The sequence below is a fragment of the Vipera berus genome (assembly GCF_964194415.1).
Source record: "Vipera berus genome assembly, chromosome: 1".
Lineage (NCBI taxonomy): Eukaryota > Metazoa > Chordata > Lepidosauria > Squamata > Viperidae > Vipera > Vipera berus.
The window spans coordinates 343,297,568-343,321,520 of NC_138202.1; the positions used below are offsets into that span (position 1 = coordinate 343,297,568).

The window sequence follows — 23,953 nt, forward strand, 5'->3', positions numbered from 1 at the left end:
GTAATAATGCCGCTTGGGGTGTGTGTGAAAGCCCTAATAAGCAGGCATATACATAGAATGAAGGCTACTGCTAAGCTTGTAAGCCGCCCTGAGTCTTCGGAGAAGGGTGGGATATAAATGGAATTAAAATAAAATAAAATAAAAATAAGAGGCTATATCAACCAAATCATAAACATTGCTCCATTTGACAAGTGAAAGAACCCCATTTTCTTAAATCTGGCTAGTTGGCAAAACAGAATAGTTTTCATGCTGTTCGCCTGCCAGCTTCTGGCTATTCCTGTGCTTCAAAATTTAGGTTCTTCTCATTGATTATGTTTCTGATTGCCGTGTAAAGTCATCTTAATTGGCAGCTATTACACAATCTTCCTGGTAGCTAAATTGTATATTATATAAGCAGGATGCCTTGAACATAGCAGCGCTCAGTTTCATTAGATTATTATTTGTTTAGATCATTACTGCCTGCCTTGTCCTGTGTGCAGACATGTCTCCTTCACTTTTTGGATATGGGCTGGGAGGCAAAAGATCTTTCCTTCTTCATTGATATTCAGCTGCCACGTCTCCTCCTCACCATGTCACAAGAGAACATAAGTACACATGACAAGATAATTTGGTAAGTCAGAAAAACATGTAATATTAAAAAAGAGAAGTCAGTGAAATAATTTTAAGAATATCTTTTGCACATGGAGATTTTCCATAACCGCTTTGAAGGCTGTTCATTAAAAAGGTATTCATTATAAATAAAAAGGTAAAGGTAAAGGTTCCCCCGCACACGCATGCTAGTCGTTTCCGACTCTAGGGGCCAGTGCTCATCTCCATTTCAAAGCCGAAGAGCCAGCGCTTGTCCAAGGACGTCTCCGTGGTCATGTGGTTGGCTCAGTGGGTTAGGATGCTGAGCTTGTCGATCAGAAGATTGGCAGTTTGGCGGGTCGAATCCCGAGTGCCGCGTAACAGATTGAGCGCCTGTTACTCGTCCCATCTTCTGCCAACCTAGCAGTTTGAAAGCAAGTAAAGCAAGTAGAAAAATAAGGACCACTATGGTGGGAAGGTAACAGCGTTCCGTGCGCCTTTGGCATTCATTATAAATACCAAAACTTAATTTGAATATTGATGGGAAATTAAAGCTTGGAAAAAAAGCAATAACAGGACATTGATTGTATATAAGGATTGAATGCAAATACAATTAAGTTATGTATAAGCTAAAAATTATTGATAAATGTAACAAAGATGTTTTACTTAGTTGAGAATAATAAGAACTGTATTAGCCTAATATGAGATAGTAGATATTAAGGGAAAAAGAGAGGAAATATCTGATGTTGTAATTTGAGATTTATACTAAAGACTTATGTATGGTATTGAACTATTGATTAACCCAGTCACCATGTTGTTTTTTAAATACTGAATTGTAAAATTAGAAAATTAATAAAATATTATTAAAAAGATAGTAATCTTTAAACGACTATATATAGAATGTGCTAATATTGTAAAAATTATGACTTCACTATTAGTCACTTTCTGCAAAGAGGTAATAGAATTATAGTCTTAGGTTTGTTTTGTTTTTTATTTAGAATAATGTAGTTGTTGCTTAAAGCTTGATTTAGATTTGTTTGCAAGTGCATGCAGGCATCAATGCATATCTACACTGCAAATGGGTTGATGGGTGTGCATAAGTTGCAGATGGCTGCAGATGAGTTGACACGCACACCTCCCAAATCTCAACTACACGTTGTGCAAAGATGTGCATCCTGCATGGTAATTGGGTTAATAAGACTATATTTTCTATGCTTTGTTTTTGAGTGCCCCCCCCCAGCCAGGGGGTTAACATTTGCAAATGTTTAAATGCAACAGCAATGCAACCATCTCCCAACTACATACGTATGCGTTACCTCACATGCAGTGAAGCAGAAGTCTAATCCTTGGTTTTGAGCATTAGGCAAAGTTGGCCCTCGTTTTTCTTGAAAAGGAATAAAAGTTTAAACTCTGAGAAATTTAAAAACTGGGAAATTAAAAATAATGTTCCATAAGTAGGGGCAAATTACTTTCTTAAACACTATCAAGAAAAAAACGTACGATGCAGTCAAGCTTGGCTTGGGAGCATCTTCACTATTATTTTTACTATTTGCAATTATATTTACATCTAATTGGTCATTCATTTCCAGTGGCGTACAGAAGCAAGAAGGGCTGCTTACTTAATAGATATATGCAAAGAGGACACAACCATGAAACCAGCTCATACTGAGTAATGATTGTCAATGTTGAGCCCCAACAGATTGGAGGTGTTAGGCTGAAAAAAAACCCCACTACAATTGCTCTCCCCTGTTGTCTCTCTCTCACTAATTAGATATAAAAAGGTAAAGGTGTCCTTGCAGGTTTTATTCTGCTAGTTGTAGCCAATTTTAGGAGGCACTGCTCATCTCCGTTTCTTTAACTGATTGAACCAGCACCGGCCAAAGACATTTACTTAGTCACATGGCCAGCATGACTTCATGTCACAGCACAAAGCATATGGCCAAACACAGAACGCTATTACTTTCCCACTGAAGTGGTACCTGTTTATCTCCTTGCATTTACATGCTTTCAAACTACTAGGTTAGCAGGATTTGAGGCAAGTGACAGGAGCTCACTCTGTCACACAGTGGTAGGGCTTGAACCTCTGGAGCATAGACCTTCTCCGGTGTCTTTTAAGCCACTGAGATGCTGCAATTAAAGTTCTGCTGATAGTATTTAATTATACATTTTTATTGAAGGTGAAGCAATAATTGTGAAGCAGGTAAGCCTATCCTTCCTGGATATTTAGATTTTCTGTTGATATTATCTTAGAAGTATTTCGTCTTTTGTGAGAGAGAAGATGAAAAGCATATTTTAAGATGACATTTCTGTCTGTCATATGTTAAAGCTGTACTTATTTTTTTTAAAATCTCTCTCTGCAACTGGATTTCCCGCTGTTCAGTTACCATATATTTCTTACCCAAAGGTCATGCTAGCTAAAAAAATGTTAAAGGCTAAGATCGTTATATTTCAAAAGCAGCAACACAGAGAATGCTGATTACTGAACCAGAAACTGCAGCTTCTTCCTTTTAGTTTTGCTTATGCAAATTTGTTGGAGATGGTCTTTCTGGCTTTGTCATTGTTCTAAATGAGTTTTTAATGTAATGCTTTGTTCTCAGCCAGTGTAACAAAGAAGAAGAAATTGCAGACTACAAGCAAAACTCAGAGTGGATGGATGAATGCCAGGAAGGAGTTTTTGAAACCTGGTGTGACAAGATAAGCCAAGCAGACCCTGATAAGCAAAGAAAGGTCATAAGGATAAAAATGTTAACATGGTTTTTTTTTCCAGATAAAAACATTTTTAAAACAGAATGATGTGCTGTAGCTTATGTATGTTTTGGACAGCAGTAGGAATGGAAGAGTCTGTTCAGCAATATCTGAACAGTTAATCCTCGACTTATGACTATAATAGCCTGGCAATTAGGGTCATAAGTTGCAACAGTTATAAAGCGAGTCATCATATGGCCAATTTTACCATCTTGGTGGAGCCTTGGTGGAGCAGTGGGCTAATGCCTCCTTAAGTAACACCAGCTGCCTGCAATTAGTGCAGGTTCGAGTCCCACCAGGCTCAAGGTTGACTCAGCCTTCCATCCTTCCGAGGTAGGTAAAATGAGGACCCAGATTGTTGGGGGCAATTAAGCTGACTTTGTAATAATGCCGCTTGGGGTGTGTGTGAAAGCCCTAATAATCAGGCATATACATAGAATGAAGGCTACTGCTAAACTTGTAAGCCGCCCTGAGTCTTCGGAGAAGGGCGGGATATAAATGGAATTAAAATAAAATAAAAATAAAAAATAAATCTTAGTTGTTGTTAAGCATGCCCCCTTTTTTTTTTTTTTTGCTCTGGGCCAGTTTTTGCTGGAAACCAGAAGTAAATACCAGTTTACGGCAGAAACATAAATCATGGTTATGTGATTGCGGGATGCTGCAAACAGCCATAAATACAGACCTGTTGCTAGGTGCTCAAAGCACAGCGGAGCTAGTCAAACTTCAAAACCAGGTTGTAAGATTTTGGAGGAGGGTCTGTTGTAACTCTAGAGAGTCCCTAAGTGACCATCGTATGTTGAGGACTACCTTTGTGGCTTTGGGAACCTTCTGTATCCAAGCCTCAGTTGAGTTCAGAGAGATTAGTTAAGCTATTATAGACAAAATATAATATGTATTTCTTCCCTTTGAAATTCAAACCAATTCTGTCAGTGAAATTACTTCCAGGTTTTGGAAGATGCCATCTTTCTTGGATTCCCATTTCCATCTGATTGCTCCTGTGCTTTTCTCCAGTTTTCACTAGGTGGGAAAATAGCACAACACCCCCACTATCCCTAGCCATTTTGTTATTTATTGTTCATCAGCGTTTTATCACTATTTCTTTCTAGATGCACATGTTCATTGCCCGCTACTGTGACCTGTTACATGTGGATATATCATGCGATGGATGTGATGAAATTGCTCCGTGGCATCGTTACCGCTGTTTGCAATGCAATGATATGGATCTGTGTAAAACTTGCTTTCTGGGTAAGGTAGATAGATGGAAACTGTATCATAGCCTTGATTTCCCATAATGGAGATGTGGTTCAACTTCCACTGTTATACTGAAAGTCAGTTGGTGGGGTGGGGGGGCACACATACATATGTGCACACTTAAGACAAATATATTCACAAAGTAATTCCACAATTTAATAAAGTGTGGAAGGATATTTGTTGAAACCAAATGTCTATGTCCATTAAATCTAAGTGGGCTTTTTTGAATTTCTGTAGCAATACTGACAGTGATGTGATGTCATAGGCAGCTGCTCTTCTAGATGTAAACCGTACAGATGATTATAGCAGGTGGAGAACGGGTATTTCAAACCTTTCCAACTAGCAAATGTAGGATTGTGTAACTAGGAAATGTCTAATTGTCCTTGTTTGCTGCCAGGGGTGTTGTTAAGAGTTATTTTTTTTTAGATTGTTATCCCACCTTTTTATATATAACTCATATTTAATGCTTAGGCCTTCTATTTTCTTCACTGCAACAGCCTTGAGAGGTGGGTTGGACTGAGAGAGAATAACTGGCCCCAAAGTCAGCTTTCATGCCTACCTCATACCTTTCATGCCTAGACCTCATAGTTACCAATAGCTTTCTTTTTTTAATTATGTACATAAGGTTAAATTTTGTTTGTTACAGCTGAAGTCTACTAAACTGAGGGTTTATTAAATCAAGTGCTTATTGCTATTTGTCTATACACACATCCCACCATTACTTTGAAAAAAATGGAAACATTTTAAATAGAACTATTCAATAATACAATGCTAATTATGATTTAGTCTCATGGCCAGTTCGTTATGATTCTATGAAATAGACTTAAAACAATCTGCTGATTTCTTAACTATTAACATTTCTCTGGAGTAATGTATCAGCTTCTTGTGGAATGATATTCATACAGCAAGCAGAGCAGTTATTTTGTGGCGCAGTTTCTTAGCTTCTTCAGTAGGAGAAAAACAGGCAGCAGAGCAATGCATCTACTGGCCCCCAGTTACATGACAATTTTGGATGTGTGTCTTTGAGGCTTTAGATCAATGTTTTATAAACTTTGCAACTGTAAGATGTTTGGACTTCAAGTCCCATAATTCCACAGCCACCAGTGCAGAATTTATTTATTTTTATTTATTTTATTGCATTTATATACCGCCCTTTCCCTGAGGACTCAGGGCGGTTTACAGGGAGTTAAAAATCAACCATACAAAAGTTAAAACCCAATTTAAAAAAAAAATGACCTGCAGGACAACAATGCAGCATGTGAATGATGGAATGATGTGTTTTGCATTTGCCTACTAAAAGGTGGAGTGAGACCTGAAGGTCACGAGGCCAGTCATGACATGATTAACATGGAGTATGCTTGCAATCACTGCCAAGGGATTATTGTTGGCCAGCGCATTAACTGCAATGTGTGTGAAGATTTTGACCTTTGCTATGGATGCTACTCTACAAAGAAATACTCTGACAGGTACTGGCCCATAAGCAACTACTAAATGCACGCCAATCACTTGGTCATATTTGGGGGTCATTTCTCTATGCATTTACACTTGTCTTTGCTATATGAAGAAAGATGACTGGGGGAGGGTGAAAGGAACAAAACGGGTTAATTGAAAAGATTTAATTTCTTAGAAAACCACTTTGGTTATTCCATTCTGCTTTGCTTTACTGTCCTCCCCTATAAGCAAAGGTTTTCTATATTGATAGTCCTCAATTTATGACCATAATGGAGCTTGCCCATCAAGTTGTAAGGTGTGATGGTCATAAAGCGTGTTGGTCACATGACAAACCCAATTTTGTAACCTTTTTTGCTGCGGTCAATGAACTAAGCAAATTTCAATTTTGGGCAAAACCATCATAAAATGCAATCACATGATCACAGGATGCCACAAACAGCCATAAATGCAGCTCAGTTGCCAAGAGCCTGAAGTTCAGTCACATGAAAGAGAGGGCCATTTGACTACCTGTACTGCAGTGCTGTTCTTCCTCATCCTTATAGAATTGAAAATCTATTGATCCATCTCTGCTTCCAGTATATCCTGATCTTATTTGCATAATTTCTATCAATTTTTGCTATGGTCTTTGACATTGTTCCCAATATTTGGTATATGTCAGGAAGAGCTGCTTCTGTTTAAGCAAAAACCTAGTATCTGTAAAATCACTGATTTTCAGCTGGGTGGTACAGACTGAATGGTAGCTGGTGCCTTGCCATGAAGTGGGTCACATGATTGAACCATCTGTGTTTCATTTTTCACTGAGGCAGACAGTAGGCTTCAGATATACAGTTGCAAGAAAAAGTATGTGAACCCTTTGGGATTACGTGGAGTTTTGCATGAATTGGCCATAAAATGCGCTCTAAACGTCATGTAAGTCACAACAATAGAAAAACAGTCTGCTTAAAATAATACTACACAAACATTAGCTGTTGTCATGTTTTAATTGAAGATAAGATGGAAACATTCACAGTGCAGGGTGGAAAAAGTATGTGAACCTTTGGACTTAATAACTGGTTGACCCTCCTTTGGCAGCAATAACCTCAACCAAACATTTCCTGTAGTTGCAGATCAGACCTGCACAACGATCTGGAGTAATTTTGGACCACTCCTCTGCACAAAACTGTTTCAGTGTAGCAATATTCTTGGGATGTCTGGTGTGAATCGCTCTCTTAAGGTCATGCCACAGCATTTCAATCGGGTTGAGGTCAGGACTCTGACTGGGCCACTCCAGAAGGCGTATTCTGTTCTGTTGAAGCCATTGTTTTGTTGAATTACTTGTATGCTTTGGGTCATTGTCCTGTTGCATCACCCATCCTCTGCGGAACTTCAGTTGGCGGACAGATGGTCGTACGTTTTCCTGCAAAATGTCCTGATAAACACTGGAATTCATTTTCCCATCAATGACAACAATCCATCCAGGCCCTGAGGCAGCAAAGCAGCCCCAAACCATGATGCTCCCTCCACCATGTTTTACAGTGGGGATGAGGTTTTGATGTTGGTGTGCTGTGCCTTTTTTTCTCCACACATAGTGTTGTGTGTTTTTCCCAAACAACTCAATTTTGGTTTCATCTGTCCACAGTATATTTTGCCAGTAGTACTGTGGAACATCCAGGTGCTCTTTTGCAAACTTCAAACGTGCTGCAATATTTTTTGGGGGCACCAATGGCTTCCTCCGTGGTGTCCTCCCAATGTACTCCATTCTTGTTTAATGTTTTTCTTATTGTAGATGTGTCAACAAAAATGTTAGCATGTGCCAGAGATTTCTGTAGGTCTTTAGCTGACACTCTAGGATTCTTCTTTACCTCATTAATCATTATGCACTGTGCTCTTGCAGTCATTTCTACAGGACGACCACGCCTAGGGAGAGTAGCAACAGTGCTAAACTTTCTCCATTTGTAGACAGTCTGTCTTATCGTGGACACATGAACATCAAGGCTTTTGGATATACTTTTGTAACCCTTTCCAGCTTCATGCAAGTCAACAATTCTTGATCGTAGGTCTTCTGAGAGCTCTTTTCTGCGAGGCATGGTTCACATCAGACAGTGCTTCTTGAGACCAGTAAACCCAAAACAGGTGTGTGTTTTTAAAGGGCAGGACGGCTGTCAGCAACACATCCAATATCATCACACTGATTGGAGTCAAGGTTGGCTGGCTCCTGGCTCCAATTAGCTCTTGGAGAAGTCATTAGGCTAAGGGTTCACATACTTTTTCCACCCTGCACTGTGAAAGTTTCCATCTTATGTTCAATTAAAACATGACAACAGCTAATGTTTGTGTAGTATTATTTTAAGCAGACTGTGTTTTTCTATTGTTGTGACTTACATGACGTTTAGAGCACATTTTATGGCCAATTCATGCAAAACTCCACGTAATCCCAAAGGGTTCACATACTTTTTCTTGCAACTGTATCTGAACAAAGTGCAGGGGGAAAGTACCTTGTTTTTATTAATGATCATATCAACCAGCTTTTATAACCCTTTTGTCATTTTAGCCACCTGCCTACCCATAGCATCACTGTGTATCCAATGATGACCTTCAGGATCAGTGACTGCCATAGGCTCATCCAGCCTTATCTTCACAACTATTCCTGGCTCCTTTTTTCTGCCTTGGCTCTCTACAGCGCTGACTTAACTTGTGGCAAACAAGCAGATGGGGAAGAACTCAGCCCAGAGATCATTGCTCATGCTAAAATCCTACAGCAAGAATGTATCCAGCTGATTGGAGATTGCCTGATGAAAGTGCAGCATGGCAAAGGTGAGCCGAGATGTTGTAACAGCCCGTGGGGATATCCTTGAGAAATGGGAGGAGGAAGAACCGCAGCCAGAGCAAAAAGTGAGATATGAGACATCTCAGCCCACAAAGGGAATAGGGGAAAGCATCTCAAATGGGACTCTAGTTGCTTGGAAAATAAAAGAAAGGGGGGAACTGATGTGTTTTCAGACTTGCAAGATTCAGTTACTGTAACCTTACAATAAAGGCAGTGTTAGAACTCATGGTTTCCTATCTGGAGTACCTTGAAAGGCTGACAGACTTGCTATTTGAATACAAGATATTTAACATTCCTGTCCTGGCACAGCTTTGGCAGGCATAAGAGTCCACCAACAAATCTGTTCATCAGATACTCTGTTCTAGCATTGGAACCTTATCTGGACTTGACTTCCTCCTGAATAGCCATTGCAGTCTGTATAATTGATTCCTTAGGCTGTTTCTCTTCAACTTAGTCATATAACAAAAATAGTAGGAATTGGGAATTTATTCTCTCCACACAGATACTTCCAAATTATTCCACAGTGGTAGATTAATAAACATGTTACATTCTGAGGTTTCTCTGTGGAACAAAGGAGAGCTCATCTTTTTGCTTGTATGAACCAAGGTGTTTTGACTACTCTTGCCATTATTGTGGTACCTGTAACTCTCAGATGCTTGTCTTGCCTCAAGAAACGTTCAGTTGCTGCTAGTGATGGTTGACCTTCCACCTTTGTTAGCACCATTTCTGTCGTAAAATTCTCTTTGTACTAAGTTCATTTTTCCTGAATTTGCCAAGAAAATTCAGGATGACCTCACTAATGGTCCAGATCTCATGAGCAATGATATTTAATGCTACTGAAAATAAAGCAGGATAAGGAGGGCTGTGTTCCCTCCCACCATCCACATTTTGTGCAGGCCATCCACCACAGTAAGCAATGCTGTTCCTGACCCAAGTCCACTTCATCCTGGATTGTCGGAAGTAATTCTAGAATAGATGAGGTAGACGTTGTCCAGGATGGCTGGATTAAGGAATCCCCATTTTGTCCCTTTCCTGGCAGCTTGAACAGAACAGAACAGAACAGTCACACAAGGAAGGGGAAGGATTCAATAGATATGTGGTGAAACTCGTTCCATGATGTATCCTGTCTTCCTGAAATTCATTGATTGGGGTGAATCCTGAATTCAGACTGTTTTCATCCTGTCTTGAACATCTAAACTAACTTTCTTCACCTGCAGGTCTGAAAAGCCAAACTCTGCTTAGTATGTTGCCAGAAGAACCTTTGTCTGAAAATGGGATGCCCACAGTTGATTCTTGCACAGAGAGCAATGAAGAAAACCATGCCAGTAAGGAAATCGTGGAAAATAACAAGATGCCAAAATCTGTCATCCATAGCAATGTAAATATTTTTTTTAAAAAACACACATATATTGAGTGGTTTCATTTGCTTATAAATGCAGAGCCTTGTATTAAAGAGACATATGCAAATATGTGAGTATCTCTTATGCACTCAACAGAGGGGAGATGGATTCTAAATGAATTTATTTTAGTTTTTTTATCCTGTTTTTATAAATAAGGCAAAGAACATACTTAATACTCTTTCTTCCTTCTATTTGTCCTCTACAACAACCCTGCGTGGTAGATAGGGCTGAGAGAGAGTGACTGGCCCAAAGTCCCCCGTTGGCTTTCATGCCTTAGGTGGGACTAGCACTTGCAGTATCCTGTTTTCTAGCCTAGTTACTTAACCACTAGATGAGTAAGCAGGTCAAGCTGTATCCTATAGATAGAGTAAGGTGAATGAATTCCAGGATTATTGGTTCACCTGGTCTTAGGCAAGATCTTCTTATGACTTCAATTACATCAAATTGAAGAGATTCTAAATATTCTTGGGGCTGAACCTTGAGCCTCTGTATCTCTTATCTCTTGTGTTCATAGTCAGTTTCTGAATAAGCTGCAGTTGACACTCTCCCTTTGGAGACCTAGGAGGTTAAATGTTCCTTCAAAACAGCAGTCTTTAACACTGAGCACTCAAGATGTGCTGCCACTGCAGTTCCCAAATCTGATGACTTTGCTAACTCGGAATTACAAACCCCGCATATCTAGAGAGCTCTAACTTGGGGAGGTTAGTTCAGATATTGGGAATGATCCCCTTTATTGCTTAACATAGGAGCATTTCTTCAACAAGAGTGTTAGAATTTTACACTGGTTTATGGTAAGTTATTCTATTGGAGCAGTGCTGTTGAACTCGATTGCAAATAAAATGGCTAAAATTAAAAACACTTAAAAGTCACTAACTGCTTAAAAATACAGTTTGAAGTTAATTTGTTGTTTTTACTTAGGGAGATGGAAGCATTACTGAAATTCAGACTTCAATGAATAATAAACAAGAGAGTAAAATGAAAATTGAGAACAAACTTTCCAATGGTCTTCCACCAAAGAAAGAAATGGTATTACAGGAGAAACAGACACTTGCTTTTAATTCAGACTTACTTGCAAAAGAGAGCATATCCCCAGGTAAATATTACTTTTTAGCTCCTTTATATATAAAAAAGCAGTTGCTGTTCAGTTTCTTTTTTCTTACTTCTTTACGTACATTCTTTGCAACCAACTGTATTACTATTGGTCTACTCCTAATAGCAATACATTATTGTTAATTTCTAAGTTGCCTAATTTTTTTTAAAAAAACTGATCCTAACTAGTCAGTTTTTAGAAAATTTTAGGCAATTTCAAAATTAATAATTATTGTTATTAGGGGCAGACCCATAGTAACACAGTTGGTTACAAAGAATGTACAGAAACATTCATAAACATAAATAAGGAAGAATGAATGATTGTTAGCAAGCATAATATATGAAATTTTAAAAAGAATTTTAGAGCAATCCATATTTAATACTCCAAGTTGAAAGTGAAGACACATGTAAGAGAAAGTTAAGAGAATGCTGGATTTTGTAGTTAGCAATATTTAAAGGGTCCCTGGTATTTTAATATTTTGTATGTTTATTTAGTGTGCTCTTATATCTAACCACGGTAGAAAAACTTATTTTTTCCTACAACAAAACTCCTGTGACATAAGTTGGGCTGAGAGAGTAATTGGCCTAAAGTTACTCAGTGAGATTCCATAACTGAGGTTAGATGAGATACTTTATTCACTTCAACACAGGCTCTCACTCATTTCTCATTCGTGGCTTAAAAAAAATCAGTGACATTAAGCCTAGCTACATACACAAGGACATTTTGAAAATTAACACTAGTGTAGGTGCCCATCATACAATCAGAAAATTGCTATGATTTTTTCAAAAACCTTATATTTGCAAACAGTAGTTAATATAATACATGTGTAATGCTGTATCCTGGTAATGCCAAAAATGATCATCTGCCTTCCAGAGGTAGATGCATGAATTCCTAGTATGCTCTGTCTGCCTCTCTACAGTCCACGTACAGATAGTCCTCAGTTAATAATTACTTGTTTAGTGATAGTTCAATGTTACAGTACTGCTGAATAAGGAGACTGCACAGCATCTCTGCAGTCACATAATTGCAATTTGAGCATTTAGCAATTGACTCTCAATTATGGCCACAACATCCTGCAGTCACGTGATCGCCATTTGCGACTTTCCCTGCCAGCTTCTAACAAAGTCAGTGGGGAAGCCAGCAGGAAATCACAAATGGAAATCATGTGACATCATCCTCAGATAGACGGATGTGAATCCCTCCTCTTAAGATGGGGTCCTGGTGGTCAGTTGGGCCTACTTCTGGTATACCTCTCTCCAAGCTGCGCAGCAACGGTTCTACCCAGGCTACTTGACGCCCTCTCAGGATTGGCGGTTGAATTTCCAAGACTTATGGTTCTGGGAGACTTTAATCTACCTTCCCTGGGCAGTGCATCGGAGGTGGCTCGAGAGTTCATGGCTTCCATGACGGCCATGGACCTGACCCAAATTATTCAGGACCCGACTCACGAGGGAGGAAACATGCCTGATCTTATTTTTATCTCTGAGCAATGGCTTAATGGACTGGGTGGGGTTACTCCAACATCTCAACCCCTTTCATGGACAGACCATTATCTCCTGCGGTTGGGCCTCCGTCACGTCACCCCCCGCTGTCAAGAGGCGGAACCGACCAGATGGTTCCGCCCCAGGCGCCTGATGGACCCAGATAAATTCCAGATGGCGCTTGGACTGATTCCCACCTCCCTCTCCCACAGCCCGGTCGAGTCCTTAGTTAATGCCTGGCAACAGGCTGCTTCGGAGGCTCTCGACTGCGTTGTACCTTTGCGGCCTCTGACCCGGCGCAGGTCCCGACTCGCTCCTTGGTTCTCCAAGGACCTGCGGGAGATGAAACGCCGGAGAAGGGGCCTAGAGAGCATTTGGAGAACCAGTCGGTCCGAGTCTGACCGAACACAGTTAAGATCCTTTTCTAGATCTTATCTTGTGGCAATGAGGGTGGCAAAGCGCGCTTACTTCACCCTCATTGCGTCCGCAGATAACCGCCCGGCCGCCCTATTTAGAGTGGTCCGCTCCCTTTTAAATCAAGGGACGGGAGAGGACCCCCTACAAGGACAGGCTGAGGAATTTAGTAAATATCTGGTGGACAAAATTGCTCAGATTCGGGCTGGTCTGGACTCTGACTGGGCAGTATCTGACGAGAGGAAAACGATGAATTTGGCCGAGAACATTTGGGAAGAGTTTGATCCTGTGACTCCGGATGAAGTGGACAAGATCATGGGGAAACTAAGTGCCGCCACATGTTTGTTGGACCCGTGTCCCTCCTGGCTGGTCTATGCATCTCGGGAGGTTACACGAGGCTGGCTCCTAGCAGTTATCAACGCCTCACTGAGTGAAGGGTACTTCCCTGCCGCCTTGAAAGAGGCGGTGGTAAGGCCCCTCCTTAAGAAACCTGCATTGGATCCAGCTATTTTAAACAACTTCCGTCCTGTCTCCAACCTTCGCTTTCTTGCGAAGGTTGTTGAGAGCGTGGTGGCACGACAGCTCCCTTTGGTCCTGGAGGAAACTGAGTATCTGGATCCGTACCAATCGGGTTTCAGGCCCGGGTATAGCACGGAGACTGCATTGGTCGCACAGGTGAATGATCTCTGGCGGGCCCGAGATAGAGGTTATTCCTCTGTCCTGGTCCTATTAGATCTCTCAGCGGCTTTTGATACCATCGACCACGGTATCTTACTGCGTCGTCTTGAGGGGTTGGGAGTGGGAGGCACCGTTCTGCGGTGGTTCTCCTCCTACCTCTCGGGCCATTCGCAGACGGTGTTAGCAGGGGGGCAGAGGTCAAGCCCTAGGCCCCTTAGTTGTGGAGTGCCTCAGGGATCGGTGCTCTCGCCCCTCCTGTTCAACATCTATATGAAGCCGCTGGGAGAGATCATCCGTGGCTTCGGGGTGAAATATCATCAATATGCTGATGATACCCAGCTTTTCATCTCCACCCCGAACCAACCCAGTGATGCCCTCGATGTGATGTCCTGTTGCCTGGAAGTGGTACAGATTTGGATGGGAAAGAACAGGCTTCGGCTCAACCCGGCCAAGACTGAGTGGCTTTACATACCGTCATCTCGTTTAGTCCAAGAGGTTCCATCTTTGATTATAGGAGGAGAGATGTTACCTCCCATTGATAGAGCACGCAATCTGGGCGTCCTCCTAGATTCACGACTCAGTTTTGAAGATCATATTGGAGTCGTAGCTAGGGGGGCATTTGCCCAGATTCGCCTAATATACCAATTGCGCCCCTTTCTGGACCGAAATGCCCTACGTACAGTCACCCACGCACTCGTTACCTCCCGTATAGACTACTGCAATGCTCTCTACATGGGGCTGCCCTTGAAAACCACCCGGAGGCTTCAACTGGTGCAGAATGCGGCTGCACGGGTAGTGATGGGAGCGCCCCGATACTCCCATATAACACCTCTGCTCCATGAGCTGCATTGGTTACCGGTTGCCCTCCGGGTGAGATTTAAGGTGCTGGTACTTACCTTTAAAGTCCTACATGGCTTAGGCCCGGGATACTTGCAGGACCATCTGCTACCGGGAACGAATTCCCATCGCCCAATACGCTCACACAGAGAAGGCCTCCTCAGGGTACCGTCGGCTAGACAATGTCGGCTGGCGACCCCCAGGGGGAGGGCCTTCTCTGTGGGAGCGCCAGTCCTATGGAATCAGCTCCCCCCTGAGCTTCGGATGGCCCAAAATCTCCAGTCCTTTCGCCGCGGCCTCAAAACACTCCCTTTCTACCTGGCTGACCTGGACTGACAGGCATTTTAATTATATTTACAATTTTTAATTTATTTTTAATTTTTAATTTTAATTTATTGCACAGATGATTTTAATTTTATTTTTATCTTAATTTCTGTACTTATTATATGTTTTGTTGTTAGCCGCCCTGAGTCCTTCGGGAGATAGGGCGGGATATAAATCCCATCAATTAATAAATAAATAAATAAATAAATAAATAATAAATAAATAAATAAATAAATAAATAAATAAATAAATAAATAAATAAAATGATTGCACAGGATTTGTTTAACAATGGGAACTGGAAGTGCCATTTAAGTTGGCATGGTCACATACATGAATAGAATAGAATAGAATAGAATAGAATAGAATAGAATAGAATAGAATAGAATAGAATAGAATAGAATAGAATAGAATAGAATAATAACTTTATTGTCATTTTGAATGTACACTCATCAGCATACATTAAAATGAAATTTCATTCCATGCAGCTCTTAAAAGGGCCACCATCTCATATATTCACTACATAAATATGAAAAATAAATAAATAAATACAGAATTATTTATATATCCACATGTATTATATGACACAGAGAAAGAACAATCTAGTTCAGGTTATGTATAAATGTGCATGGCGAGAAAAATGAATCTTGCATATACACACACACATGACACAGAAACAACAGTCTAGTTCGGGTTATGTATACATGTGCTGCCGATAATGTTTTGTTTATCGACAGAGTTACCAGTTTCAACATTATTCACCAAGGATTACCTATATATAAACATGGAAATAATATTCATTTGGGAATATTTTACTATATTATATATGATGAGGAAATGTGCATCATTGTGAACATTGAATTGATGAATTGTAAATCTGCAGTGATTGTAATATTACTAATATTTTCAACAGTAGCATAATTTGAGGAAGCATTTTCGTTTGTTGGTTTACAGATGTTGAAGTTTCTGATGTTTTGCTTCCACATCAAGCTGAAGAAAAAGCAATGCCTAGTCAAGCAGAAATATTTGCTGAATGTTCCCAGAAGAGGATTCTTGGGCTACTAGCTGCAATGTTGCCTCGCCTGAAATCCGTAAGGAATTATCCAAATTAGGAAAAACAGTGAAGGAGTTTAAGTGCCAGATAATTAAGGAAGTAAGAAAAGGACAATCCCTCCAGAAGATCATATGAATCATTATAGTTTCATCAAAGAATATGAGAGTAGGAAGGATCTACCTAGGACATCACATTCAATCCCTTCCTCCGTTCAGGAATCTATATCCAAATATATTTGCTTAAGCAATGAAATGGAATCCATTAGCTCTAGTTCCACTGGCAAATTGCTGTTACTGTTGGAAAGTTATTCTAAAATTCAGTTGGAGTCCATTTTCCTGTAACTTTATTATTTCACATCCTATGCTTTGGAATGAGAGATGTCTTGATCTTGATTTGTGTAACTTCCTATCAGTCTTGGGAGATAGCAGTATTAAAGTGCAACTAAATAACATAAGCAAATATTTTAAGAATGCAATTACGTTCTCCTTAATTGTAGGTTCTGAAAACTAAACATGACTAGCTTCTTTATTCTCACTTTATAAATCTTAGCTTCTGGTCCCCTCATCATTGTTCTTCTCTGAACCTATTCTAGTTTCTTCAAATTCGTCTTAAAGCAGACATAGTACGTAAAGTAGAGTGCAGAATAGGGCGCAAAGATTGCTTTCTGCAATTTGGAAATCATATTCCTGTTGATGCAGCCTGAAATTGTCTTTGTCTTTTTTGTAGCCACAGATCATTTTGAGTTTTCTTTCTGTCTCTTAAGGAAACTTCTAAGCTATCACATCCAATTTTATATAGTCTATCAATACGTGCCTTCTGTCCATCTCTTTCAAGTCATTAATTAAAATATTGACAAGTAGAGGACCCAGGACTGATAGTTGTGCATTCCACTTGATACCTCTCTTGTAATATATCATCTTTGCATTTTTTTCTCTTCAAATAATTCTATGTAATAATGTGGGTGGTCTTCTGATGGATCTGGTATTCTGGGTCAAATCATAACCAGTATATCATTTCATGGTCAAAATTTTCCAAGTCAATTCATGATATTTCATTATTTTGCTGTATCTTCCTTCCAATGGTTGTAGTGTTAATAAAGGTAAGGAAGAGGGAGCCAATATTGTTTCCTATGTTGTAATACTTTTTTGTGATAATAATCCATTTTCCATTACATTGGCTTGTTATTCATTATAAATAGTCTACAATGACATGGAATTGAATAGTTTTTACAGCACAGTCCAAATGTAGTAAAAATACTGTAATTACTGTAAAAAGTGGTTTAAAGCCACTGTGGTTAAAAACAATTCAAGAGCTCCCTCTTATGGTAATAACTATAATTCAAAAAGAGAATTAGGTAAAGGTAAAGGTTCCCCCGTACATGCGTGCTAGTCGTTTCCAACTCTAGGGGCCAGTGCTCATCTCCGTTTCAAAGCCGAAGAGCCAGCGCTTGTCCGAGGATGTCTCCGTGGTCATGTGGCCGGCATGACTAGACGCCAAAGGCACACAGAACGCTGTTACCTTCCCACCATAGTGGTCCCTATTTTTCTACTTGCATTTTTACATGCTTTTGAACTGCTAGGTTGGCAGAAGCTAGGACTAGTAACAGGCGCTCACTCTGTTACGCGGCACTCGGGATTCGACCCGCCAAACTGCCGACCTTCCGATTGACAAGCTTAGTGTCCCAACCCACTGAGCCACCGCGTCCCTTAAACAGAGAATTAGGTCCAGCTAAAACACATGATAGCCGAATATAGGAAATACTGGAAAATTGGAGCTGATTACAAATTAGAAAGTCGTACATAACTTAATATACAATAAAATAAGTGCTGATGAAAAAAGTAAATTAATGCTGTGCTTAGTCACCACCAGCCTGGCACTATCATTTGTAGATAGGTAGTCCTTGACTTACAGCCACAATTGAGCCCAAAATTTCTGTTGCTAAGTGAGGTAGTTGTTCAATGAGTTTTATCCCATTTTACGACTTTCTTGCTGTAGTTGTTAAGCGAATCGCTGCAGTTAAGTTAGTCACACAGTTGTTAAATGAATCTGGCTTCCCCTGTTGACTTTGCTGGTCAAGAAGATCACCAAAGGGAGGATCAGATGATGCCAGTGTCAAGGTTCTGATCGACAGAGACAAATAAAGCAGAACGAGGCTTGCAAATTCTTCAAAGAACATGTTTATGGATACAGATTATTGGTACTTCAAAAGTGAAACCAAGTCTGAAGAGACGCATAAAAATTCCCCAATACAAAGTTAAGAAATCCCACCCCCAACACTGTGCAAGCAACTATGTTTCCCCACTCAGCTTGTTGGCGGGCTTTTCATGAAACGTCCAGCCTGCAGTCTTGGGAGCAGCCGATGACCTTGGTTCCCATGAGAGAAAGTCCAAGAGAGAGAAAGTCTGTTTTGCCTAGCGCAACCACCACCACCCCCTCCCTCCGTGCTATGTGGCAACTAGGAATGAGAAGGAAAAAGATGGCTGCAACCAGGCTCATTCTAAAGTTGACACCCAGGATACTACAAAGGTCGTAAATATGAGCCACTTGCCAAACATCTGAATTTTGATTGCATGAGCATGCTGCTGCTGCTGCAATGGTCGTAAGTGTGCAAAACGGTCATGAATCACTTTTTTCATTGCCATTGTACCTTTGAATGGTCATTAAATGAATAGTTGTAAGTTGAGGACTACCTGTATTTATTTGAAGTCAAGAAAAAAATGGGGAAAAAATGACTGGTTAATCTTTGTTTTACTGATCTCAGTTTTTCATTTGGATTTTGTACATAACACTGAGAACTGAAATTATGTAGTCCCTACTCAGAACATCCCTTGAATTTGTTCTTTCCACCCCAAGCTGTCCCTGAAGGATAAATTGTTCTTTGGGCGTAGATTCTTGACACTACTCTATGAATAACCACCATGATTATGAAAATGGGAAACTACGACAACATTCCTCCTGTAGAAAGTTCTACTTCCTCTGATGAGCCCACCATCTTGGAATTCTGATGCTTGTTTCATCATTCTGACAGAAACAGCTTCTGCAGACGCCCGTGTCCAGTGATTCTATCCCAAGTCCTCTTCCAGAAGAGGAATGTTCCCAGTTCCCTTGCTTACTTCTTGTATTCATTTCTTTTCCTACCCTGCAAAAGTATTAGAAAAAGCAGTGAAAAAAACTTGAGACTGTTTCAAACTTTTCTCAGTTATCTAAATTGACACCTTTTAATTGAGAACAGATACTGGGTAGATAATAGATTTTTTTCCCTACATTTCCTACTTTACTACGTTACTATCTGGAAAAATGAGTTGAGTTTCTAATAGTTACTACATACTCAGTTGAATAATTCATCTGTGTACCCAATTGGATTTGATGAAGCTAAGCAGAATGAGTATAGCTTGCTCTTTGTCAGCAGTCAATTTAGAATCCGCTGTTTGATATCCAGTACACCCGTTGTTGGTTCAAAAACAAAATTGCAAATTGTCTATCTTTGAAAAACTGAACTTTTGAGGTATGTTAATTAAATGTCACCACCACCACCCCTCTGCTGATTTCCATATTCTTTCCTGTTCTCTCTTTGTAGGGCTTAACAATGTCTCTAATTAACTTGGACCAGATCCTTCCTCTCATGTTTGATGTTGTGATCTCCAATGCTGGCCATTTAAATGAAACTTACCACTTAACCTTGGGGCTCCTGGGACAGTTGATTCGGAGACTGAGTCCTGCAGAAGTGGATGCTGCTGTGAACAATGTCCTCTCCACCAAGCACAGCCTTGTGGCTGCTGGTGATGGCTCCATAGTGCCAGAAGGCTGGAAAACAACCCATCTCCTCTTCAGTCTGGGAGCAGTGTGCCTGGACAGGTCAGTTTTCATGACCGCTTAATCTCAAAAGCTTTAATATGTTCAGACGATCCTTTCTGTTATAAACTTGTCATGGAATGCCAGGGTGTTAAAAATGTTTGCATGCACTGCTACTGCTCAAAAAAAAACCCCGAAACCTAATACCGCCTTCAATAAAAAAAAACAAAATTGAGGCTCACAAGGAATCAGTAAGAGCCATGGTGGTGCAGTGGTTAGAATGCAGTATTGGAGGCTAATTCTGCTAACTGCCTACTCCCAGCAGTTCGGCAGTTCGAGTCTCACCGGCTCAAGGTTGTCTCAGCCTTCCATCCTTTCAAGGTCAGTAAAATGAGGACCCAGATTATTGGGGCAATACGCTGACTCTGTAAACCGCTTAAGAGAGGGCTGTAAAGCACTGTGAAGCGTTATATAAGTCTTAAGTGCTATTGCTATTGCTACCAGTAGTACTAATGTAAATATTTTTTTAAGGGAAGAAAGAGAATTTGTAGCTTGTTTGAAAGTAAGCTAAGTTAAACTTTGGAAGACTGTCCTGCCTAGAGCAAAGATCTCAAAATCACTGCCTGAAGGCCACTTGCTACCCTCCAAGTCATTTTCTGCAGCTCATTAACAATCCCTGGGGGGAAACAGTAAGTTCTGCAAGGAATGTCCCTCCTAGTTGGCAGGATCTACCCCAAGAGAAGGCAGCCTATTTCAATGGGAATTACCAGTGAAGCAAAATAGTCATTGGCTGCTTTCAGTTTTTGAAGCAATGCTGATGTAAGGCAGGCACATTCAGGAGCACATGTGACGATAATTAATTCTAACTCTTGCTTTCTAGCCGTGTCGGATTGGACTGGGCTTGCACCATGGCAGATATTCTGCGAGCGCTGAACTCCTCCACTCAGTGGCATGATGTGATTGCTGCCTTCACAGACCACTGCATCAAGCAGCTTCCCTTTCAGTTGAAACATACCAACATTTTCACGTTACTGGTACTTGTTGGCTTTCCAGAGGTGAGCATATTAAGGCACGCGCTTTTCTAGGCCACTTTCTGAAGCTGCAAGTAAAAATGCAGCCAAGGCAGGCAGTGAAAACTTGATTGACTTCAGTTTAGAGGACTTTAGATGCAATAGACAAAAGTTATATCCAGGCATGCTTTCAGAATAACAGGCCAAATATCAGTGAATCACATAAATTGACGGACTATAATTTGTGTCAATTTACATGTGTATGTAATTATGCCAGTGTCATAAATAGATACAAATGATGTAAATTTAGATTACAATGGCTAATCCCTCCCTCATATTGTCCAGTAAATCAGTTTTACTTGTAGCTTGCTTGAATAGAGAGCAAATCTAGCTATAATCTACATTAACTGAACAAATGTCATTTGAATGTCTCTTTCCAACTCTACAGGTTTTATGCATGGGAACCAAATCAGTGTATATGGATAATGCAAATGAGGCCCACAATGTGATCATCCTCAAGCATTTCACAGAGAAGAACAGGGCTGTGGTTGTGGATGTTAAAACTCGAAAGAGGAAAGCAGGTTCATATTAACCCATTTGGATATTTGTTGATGTCTTGTATATAGAAACTTAGTTTGTGTGAGCTAAGTAAAAAATCACATGATCACAACTGTGCTTTCTTTTTCCCCCACTCACGATCCAGTGCTGGGATAGTTGGCATATTGCTGCTACTTGTAATTATTAGCCCTGTGAACCGCCCTGAGTCCCTAGGGAGAAGGGCGGTATACAAATTAAATAAAACCTAAACCTAAACCTAAACCTAGTTTCATAACTTCCACATTTGTTTGCCTTCTAACCATTCCTGCTTTCAAATGGTTATCCTAGTACTGAGATAATTAACAAGAAAGGAATTAGTGTTTGTAATTTACATTTATTAAGAGAGGAAGGAATTACAAGAGAGTAAGCAGACATACAAAGGGGATTATACTGACTGTCTGCATAGCATGCTTGGTGCTGCCAGTGCTACTATGTCCCATTGCGTGCTTTCCTCCTATTGCAGTCCCTTCCTCTCCAATCTCTTCTCTGCAAGGGTGTGGGGAGAAAAACAACAGGACAATGCATACTGACTGTAATGGTGATCATGTAACTGAAGGATGCTGTGAAGGTTGTAAATACAGACATTGGCTGTAAAATTATTTCTCAGCACCCTTGTAACTTCAAATGGTCACTGAACAAGGCAGTCAATAAGAAAGGGCTATGTATATTGGAGTAAAATATTAGAAGTGGCTGAATGCGAATAATACGACAATATTATTTACTGCCAGCCTATTCTTAATCTATATTCTGTCTACATCATCTTTCTGTGAATATAAAAAACATAGTTCTTTAAAGAGTTTATTTTTGAGGTAGATCTGAAAACATTTTTAAAAAAAGAATTTGTGTTTTTCTCACATTGCATCATGCTAAGCCAAGGCCAGAATTAAGTAAACAGAGCTGAACCCAGGACAGCTACTAGCTGGAATTTATGTATTCATCTATTTCTGTTCTAGTAAAAGATCTTCAGCTGATTAAGCCATGTGAGCAAGATGATGCTGAGTCTCAGGGCCAGCTCCACCGGTACCTCCAACACTTTGTGTTTATAACTAGCCATCTTCTCCAGACCAGCATTGACAGTAGCTTTGCAGAGGCAGTGGAAGCAACTTGGGTCTTATCTCTTGCTCTGAAGGGACTTTACAGAACACTTAAGGTACAAAAATGGACAAAGATTCCCAAGCCATCTTATGACTCAGAATTATATAAATCATTGTGTGGAGGGGGCATAGAAGAAAGAACACTGCTGATTTCTGATAAAGAAACATAGAATCATAGTACTGGAAGAGGACGTTTTGTTGTTGTTCAGTTGCTAAATCGTGCCCAACTCTTTGTGACCCCATGAGCCACAGCACGCCAGGCCACTTGTCCTCCACTGTGCCACAGTCTGCCCAAACTGATGCCCACTGCATCGATTATACTATCTAATCATCTCATCCTTTATTCTCCCCTTCTCCTTTTGCCTTCATTTTTCCCAACATCAGGATCTTTTCAAATAACACATCTTTTCTCATTTGGTGGCCAAAGTATTTGAGCTTTAGCTTCACATTTAGTTTTCTGTTCTCTAATCCAGATTAAAGCATTAATAAAAAATGGCTGTCTAGCCTTGACTTTGAACCAATCATTTTAGGTTCTTTAAAATAACAGAAGAAATAACCCGAAGGAACAAGAAGGTCCACTAAGAACACAACTTAAGAATGTTGATAATTTTTATTAGAAAAAAGTTATAGTTAAGACAAAAGCCAGCAGCCAAAAAACCCTTCACCCTTCTAAAAAGTTGTTTTCAATCTTTATAAATTTAATATACAAGCACTGCAATCCGACATTACATTTTGTTGATCAGGAATATTGTATACCACACTATTTTTTTCTTTGGGAAGGAACAGTGGTCTATAATTCTATACACTATAGATGAAAATGTGATCTTTATATGTTCAGTGCCTTTCTCATGTAAGAAATCCTTTAATAAAAAATCCTGAAAAAAGTCAGTCCATATAGATCAGCATTTCTCAACCTCAATATATGTTAAGATGTGTGAACTCAACATTGTTAAGACATGTGAACTCCCCAAAATCCCCAACATGCTGCCCGGGAAATTCCAGTTGAAATCCATCTATCTTAATGTTGCTGAGATTGAGAAAACCTGATAAACCATCAATCTTAGTCAAAGTGTTAACTGTTGCCATTTTTTTCTTGTGGCCAACAGACACATGCTTTTGAAGAAATCCGCACAGCCTTTCTGCAATCTGGTTTGCTTAAGCTATTGGTGAAGAAGTGTAGCAAAGGAACAGGCTTCAGTAAGACTTGGCTTCTACGAGACTTGGAGGTAACATAACAATGCTTCTAAGGGCTGGGCAAATTCTTCCCTACGTACTCAGTTATTTGTTTATTCTGTACATCAGCAGTTCCTTCTCATTCTTGCAGTTTTATATTCTTCATAATTTCAATCTTTCTAATTGTGCTG

At 40.1% G+C, this 23,953-nt stretch overlaps 1 protein-coding gene across 1 annotated transcript in view; it reads left to right on the forward strand.

The window, feature by feature from the left end:
• The window catches only part of ZZEF1 (zinc finger ZZ-type and EF-hand domain containing 1), an 84,822-nt gene that overhangs the window by 46,629 nt on the left and 14,240 nt on the right, over positions 1 to 23,953 (forward strand). Inside the window, exons 32-44 of the mRNA XM_081344838.1 lie at positions 449 to 610; positions 3,165 to 3,294; positions 4,419 to 4,557; positions 5,864 to 6,029; positions 8,546 to 8,808; positions 10,039 to 10,199; positions 11,140 to 11,314; positions 15,997 to 16,133; positions 19,674 to 19,951; positions 20,769 to 20,943; positions 21,347 to 21,479; positions 22,449 to 22,645; positions 23,696 to 23,815. Of these exons, the coding sequence (XP_081200964.1) occupies positions 449 to 610; positions 3,165 to 3,294; positions 4,419 to 4,557; positions 5,864 to 6,029; positions 8,546 to 8,808; positions 10,039 to 10,199; positions 11,140 to 11,314; positions 15,997 to 16,133; positions 19,674 to 19,951; positions 20,769 to 20,943; positions 21,347 to 21,479; positions 22,449 to 22,645; positions 23,696 to 23,815 (2,236 nt within the window). The remainder of the gene's footprint in view (positions 1 to 448; positions 611 to 3,164; positions 3,295 to 4,418; positions 4,558 to 5,863; positions 6,030 to 8,545; positions 8,809 to 10,038; positions 10,200 to 11,139; positions 11,315 to 15,996; positions 16,134 to 19,673; positions 19,952 to 20,768; positions 20,944 to 21,346; positions 21,480 to 22,448; positions 22,646 to 23,695; positions 23,816 to 23,953) is intronic.